The sequence below is a fragment of the Tursiops truncatus genome, unplaced genomic scaffold, assembly GCF_011762595.2.
Source record: "Tursiops truncatus isolate mTurTru1 unplaced genomic scaffold, mTurTru1.mat.Y mat_scaffold_584_arrow_ctg1, whole genome shotgun sequence".
NCBI lineage: Eukaryota > Metazoa > Chordata > Mammalia > Artiodactyla > Delphinidae > Tursiops > Tursiops truncatus.
Genome location: NW_022983350.1, coordinates 4,002 through 10,725, shown reverse-complemented (window position 1 = coordinate 10,725; position 6,724 = coordinate 4,002). Strand labels below are relative to the sequence as shown.

At 41.8% G+C, this 6,724-nt stretch overlaps 1 protein-coding gene across 1 annotated transcript; it reads right to left on the bottom strand.

Annotated features, from left to right (window-relative positions):
- Positions 1-3,249: 3,249 nt before the first annotated feature.
- On the bottom strand, positions 3,250-3,852 carry LOC117310918 (interferon omega-1-like). The gene has a single exon (XM_033850456.1). It carries the CDS (start codon positions 3,835-3,837, stop codon positions 3,250-3,252), a length of 588 nt encoding a protein of 195 aa, XP_033706347.1. The 5' UTR covers positions 3,838-3,852.
- Positions 3,853-6,724: the final 2,872 nt, after the last annotated feature.

Sequence of the window (6,724 nt, the reverse complement as noted above, 5' to 3'; positions counted from 1 at the left end):
TGTTCAGAATGCAGAGCTTTACCAAGTTCTTGGATGAAAAACCTCAGTGGTGTAAAACTTTGATTGCACTCAGACTGGTTGTGAGAGAGGAGCAGAGAATGATGTCATGTACTTTAACCTGAGAACCTGGAAATACAGAGTTGCCATTAACTGATTAGAGAACAATGAGAAAGGACGGGTTCTTGTTATTATTTTATTTATTTATTTTTTAAGGAGAGTTAATTTTGAATAACATAAATGTGAGATGATTACTAGATACCAGCTGTCAAATAGGCAGTTGGGTATGTCATTCCAGAACTTAGCTTTGGAAGACGTGAGTATCACGATTGTTTTTCAATCCCTGAAACTAGATTAGATCAGGACTTATTTCATGAGTTTAAACTGGAAAGAATTCTGGGCACAGAACACAGGAAAGGCACCAATGTTTGTGTCACGAATGAAACTCAGAATGGGCAGCCAGTGAGATGGGAGGAGCACAATGTGAGTGTGGCTTCTGGGATCCAGTTTAGGGCATGACAGACTATGTGTCTTCTACTTTTATAACACAAAGTTTGTATAAAAAATGAATAATGAATTTCTTTAAAGAGGTGAAAAAGTGTCAATGCAAGAGCAGTAGGTGCATTGTGTATGGATAGGAAACTCATGGGGACTTCCCTGGTGGTGCAGTGGTTAAGAATCCGCCTGCCAGTGCAGGGGACACGGGTTCAAGCCCTGGTCGGGAAGATCCCACACGCCACGGAGCAACTAAGCCCGTGCACCACAACTACTGAGCCTGCGCTCTAGAGCCCACGAGCCACGCTACCGAGCCCATGTGCCACAACTACTGAAGCCCGCACACCAGAGCCCGTGCTCTGCAACAAGAGAAGCCACTGCAAGGAGAAGCCCACGCACCGCAGCGAAGAATAGCCCCCGCTCGCCACAACTAGAGAAGGCCCACGTGCAGCAACGGAGACCCAACGCAGCCAAAAATAAATAAATAAATGAATAAAATTTTTTTTTAAAAAAAGGAAATTCACGGAGGAAACTTGAATTTCCAGTGGACACTGTCACCTATCTTAGTGTGCTGGTCTTGAAGCTAAAGCCTCAGCTCCACAGCTATCCTTCTCAACTCTGCTCTGTGATGCTGGGGCTCCAGTTCTTTTGACTACATTTCTCCTTTGCCAGCAGATTTTTTTCTTCTAAAGTTCTTCCATACAAGTTGCAAGAGATGGACTAGAAGGCTGGAGGAAATTTTTCTGTTTTTCTGACTAGACTGTGACTGATAACAGCGACCATCAATTAGGAAAACGACAACTAATGGTTGCTACTAGATGCTATCTGTCACCTATCAGGTTGGCAAAAACTGAAAAGAATGATAAGATTGTGTTTTGGATAATGTGTGGGAGCACATATAAACTTATATGCTCTTGAATATGGATCAACATAGCCATTTTATCGTGGAGAATTGGCGGTATGTATTTGCAATGTGTATGTATTTTGAGCAATATAGTTGACTGATGGCACCTTCTTCAGAGAAAGACTCTTACTTGGGTATAAGACACCTGCATGACACTTGTAGAAGTCTCTCCTCTGAAAGCACTAAATCCTGGGAAGGACCGGCTCTAGGATGTGACATTGCCAGCAATTATGGACCTGGGACTTTATGGAAAAGAGACTAAGATTAAACCTGGGAGAGCCCAGGATTGGAGAGCAAAACTTTACATTTCATAACTCCTGCTTTTTTCTTCCTGCCTCTGCATTGCTGCTGAAAGACCAAAAACCAAAACCAGTTCAGAAGCTTTTTTATCTTTCTCATACTAAAAAAGCAACAAACAGTATTAATGAAAAATGCATGTGACTATCTGCATTGATATGAGATCTCTATTGTTTCCATTTTACTCACTTTTAAGGTAAATCAAAGTATCTTCTACTGATCGTTCTTTCTTAAAAAGGTTTACTAATTCCTAGGAAATCTTTTAGAAGTATAATACACAGAAAATGCAAGTATCTTCAGCATACAGCACAAGGAAATTTCACACACTGAATACACTGTGAAACTAGCACCCAAGTTAAAAGTAATAGATTTTGCCCAGGACCTAGCATGTTTCTTATGTTGCCTTCCAGTTGCTACCTCAGAGCAGCTCTCCTTCTCCTCCCTGATGGTAGCCACTCTGTGACTCTAACAGTCCTGATTATTTCTGACAGACACACTTTTATGCCTCTTGTGTATATTTACTCATTGAATCCTGAGAATAATCCTATGAGAAAATATTACTATTGTCCCCATATTAAAGATGAGAAAACTAGGGAGCTTAGTGTTTGTGCTATTTGTCAAGGTCACACTTCTATTAATAGAAGAGCTGGGATCCAGTGCCATGAACCCTGGCTCCTTCTCACAGACGTTTTGAAAATCCTAGAACTCTCCTTTAACTGTGCTCTCTTCCTGTGGCTTTCACTCTAACAGAAACCTTGAAGCTGGAAACCTGCACAGAACCAGAGCAGCTGTGTGGCTGGTCAGTGAGTTGGAGGGACTGAAGTTATGTATAAGGGATGAATGGTTCAGTAAAGCAGGACCGAGGAGAAGGTGGGAGGAAGGTGCCAGGATTGGCCAGTCAACACCATATGTCACCAACTTCCCTCGTGGAGATGACTCCTTCCCACAGGTATTTGCACCGACCACTCTTTCCTGGTGGTATAGATCAGTTACACCTATGACATCAGGACTAACCATTCTCCATAATTTCCAGGACTTCCCTCAATTCCATGGAATGCCACCTTTTGACAAGCATTTCCTGATAGTGGTAGGACTGTTTCAAAGGACAAAATGGACAAATACTATTTGGAGATCGATTCATATAGAAAAATAAGGATTTAGGTTTTCAGAATAAAAAAAAAACTCATGTTTTCTTTCATAAGAATTGAAAAAAATAAAACAAAATGCAAATTTAGTAAAATAGGTGAATATATTTTCTAAATTTTAATACAGTGTACACATAAAAATATCTTTTACATTAAAATATAAATAAGATACAAGAATAAATATATAAATATAAGTAAGTAAACAATAAATAACATCAGGGCAGTCATCTCTTAAGGACTGATGCCCTTAGGGCTTAATAATTTTAACATATACTTGTGTATTATTGCTGACAAAGTATCAGCTGAATTAATACAATAAATTCTGTGATTAAAGTTGAAATAAGAGCCTTCTGAAATGACCAAACACGTATGTGCAAGGGTGATATGGCATCTTAGCCAATGAGAAACATTTCAAGGTGACCCCAGGTCTCCATCCATAATTCTTATCCTTTCTTGCAAGTTGGTTGATGAAGACAAGGATCTCATGATTTCCACTCTGACAATTTCCCAGGCACAGTCACTGTATTTCTTCTCTTTCAGGTAGAGATGGATTCCCTGGAAGTACCTCTTCACAGCCAGTGTAGGGCCCATCACTCCCAGGGCAGTTTCTTCATCTTCCATCGCCTGCACCAAGCAGGCGTCCAGGTCCTCCAGCTGCTGATGGAGCCCAGTGCAGAGTTTGTCCAGGAGGGAGGTGTCCCAGGCGGCAGAGGAGCGCTCTGTGTGGAAGAGGCGGAAGACCTGCTGGAGCATCTCGTGGAGGACAGAGGTGGCCTGGGCCTTCGGGAGCTGGCTGCCATCCACCATGTCCTGGGGGAAACCGAAGTCTTTTCTGTCCTTCAGACAGAAGCGAGGGGAGATTCTCCGCATCTGGCCCAGAAGCATGAAGTTCTTCCTGCTAATCCGCACGTGGTTCTGAGACAGGTCGCAGCCCAGAGATCCACCAGGGCCGTAGCTGAACATCACCAGGGCGGTCAGTAGAGAGAGCACGAAGGCCATGGGGCAAATGAGGCTGCTGCTGGCCTGGCTGAGACGGGCGTCTGGGGGAGCCTTGGGGGTAGGTTCTCTGGTGACATTCTTTCTAAGCAAGGCCATTAAATAGGGAACACAGTAATTTTCATTTTCTAAACATTTCTGTCACTTTTACTTTTTTGGGTTTCATTTATGTATTCTCAGTGTCTAAGATGTTATCAATCTAAACTATTAATTTTGCACTTTTCCCAATAACTTCTGATGTGCCCATCCAAATGGATATTTATTAATCAAATGAGAAATGTCTGTGTGTTAAAGTCAGAAATGCTACAGGTATGTAAGTACATTCTCTCTCTCCTTCTCATGCATAAATATTGCTTTTCTCTGTTCCAGGAACAAATTTTTAGCCATGACCTTAGTCTCCATTTTTACTGCCTTACTTTATATAGAAAGGCAGGCTTCCTCAGCCCTATGGTTTCTGTACTTTTTTAGGGATTTACTAGACCACCTCTGGCATTTAAGCTCTTTGAAGCCAAAGAGGGGTTTCATAGCAGAGGCTGATGATTATAAGTGAATGAGCTTTTTAATGTTTCTCTTCCTTCACATTCATACATGTCCATGTAGTTATGCTTCAGGGGACCACAAGGTTAGTACTAGTACCCTTTCTTTCCACCATTTTCTTACTGGAGACCTAGTCCTCCACAGGCTGGGCCAATACTCCCACCGGGAATACTGGTTCTTTTCAGAGAATATGGGTGTTGAGGTCCTAATTCCAAGAAAATTGTATTTCCCCAGCAGCACCTCAGTCACAAGGGAGAGATCACATCTAGTCACACCCTCTCCTCTAGAGTGACAGAGTCCCCTTCCTAACCTGGACTCCCTGCCTGAGGGCAGGCTCACCACATCCCGAGGACTTTAAAATCTCCTTTTGTGGAGGGATTTGTTTATTGTTGGGAAAATAATTCATCTTCCAGGACCCTCACCCTTGCCCCTGGAGTGTTTTTGTGAAGGACCTTAGTCCTCAGTGGTGACCTCCTCTTCTCCTGACCCGTATCAGAAGTGTCAGCAGCCCTCAGATGCTAAGAGCAAAAGTGTGTTTTCTCTAAGGAGGTGGAGGAATTATCCAATTCTAATCATTTCACCCTGAGTAAACAAATAATTTTTATTTTACCAATACAAATTTTATTATTCACTCTTTTACTAAAACTAGTGAACACTTGTTACATTCAGAATTTCTGAGCTGGGGGCAGAGAATTCAACGATGGTGTTGTCTCTCATTAAAAGCTTATGTCACAGAAACCAGTGAGGTTCAGTTGTTCATTCAGTCAGTTGATGCCAGTGGGCTTCTCCCTTCCTCTGTCTCTGTCTCCCTCTGAGAATGCAGGGCAGCGAGGCCCAGGATTAGGTCAGAGAGAAATCGCCTTCTTTCCTCTACTTGTGTGCGATTCTACATTTAAAGTTTTAAAGTTTTTTATAAATTATATTCACTTAGTGACTTATTGGGCAAATTTGTCTTGCTGCTCCTCGTTAGTTCTAATTCATGGTGAGGTAAGAGCAATACAGGGAAGTAAAAAAGGCAGAGGGGCTGCGGTCTCTATCATTTTCAATGCTTTAAATTTTTTGTTTCTCATTGCTACTTTCTTAGAAAGTAAAATTCCACAATTATTTTGTGGGTGAAAAGGAAACTAATGTAAGGTGAAATTCACGAATGTGAAAGAAGGGAAGTGATTTTCCACAGACACAATGACATATTCTAAGTTAGCAAAATTTAATACAGCATTGTTGGGGCAGGATAAAAGCCAATATGAATAACAGAAAGTCTGGAAAATGGCTGCTTCTGCCAGAAACTCAAAGAAGACCGAGTCCTGGGTTAACGGACTGCCTTCAGCTTTGCAAGACCAGGCACCTGATTTTTCTTTCATTTAATCGATATGTGATTATTTTTGAAGAAAGAGGGAAGAAGTCACACCGATCAGCTCACAAGCAACTGGCAACCAGAACCCAATGGCTAGAACACTAACCCTCTGTGGCAGGATCGTGGAGATCAGCCTTGCTGAGCATCTGTCTAGTTGATGAATCCATTCAGGTAATACGAAGAGTGCTTTGAGAACACTAGAATTAAAAGGAAGGGAATTAGATGACGCCAAATGATACTGATCTTAATCTGGATAGTAATCGTCATATAAAAGTAGCAACTGGGGACTTCCCTGATGGTCCAGTGGGTAAGACTCCGAGCTTCCAATGCAGGGGGCCCGGGTTCAATCCCTGATTGGGGAAGTAGATCCCACATGCATGCCACAACTAAGAGTCCACATACCACAACTAAAGATCCTGCATGCCTCAAAAAGATCCCGCATGTTGCAACTAAGACCTGGTGCAGCCAAAATAAATAAATATTAAGAAAAAAAAAGGGAGAAACAGAGTCTTTGCTGAGAGATGTAGGGAAATGTTGAAAAAAAAAAAAGTAACAACCGAATTTTATTGCTTGCTTATAAGGAACTAGCCACTTTCTAAGTTCTGTTAACTTGGTCCTCTCAGTAACCCTATTTCGATCACACTCACTTATACAGCTGGAGACAAATATCAATCTGGACGGATGAACTATTCCAAACGTACCATAGATACAAGGGCAAACCTTAGTGAGGGGGCTTTTCTGTGATTGTCTGAAAGAGCCCAGTAAAGAAAGTGAAGGGTGGAAAAGAACATGATATTTAAGAACCAACTAAATCATCAGAGGGAAGATAGCGAGATGACAAAGTACCCTTAATTCCACTTCAGATGCCAAAGGATTGCTGTCGCTTGTTTTGGAGGGCTACACAGGGTGTGGTCTGTCAACCGAGCTGACTTGAAGTTCTAAGCAAAAATAGGCAAAATCCTTAAAACAGTTAGAAAGGAGTGGATTTTTCTGCCAATT

Bases quoted from the DNA above. Each gene is read 5' to 3' on its own strand.
- LOC117310918 (XM_033850456.1), bottom strand. From the start codon at position 3,837: ATGGCCTTCGTGCTCTCTCTACTGACCGCCCTGGTGATGTTCAGCTAC.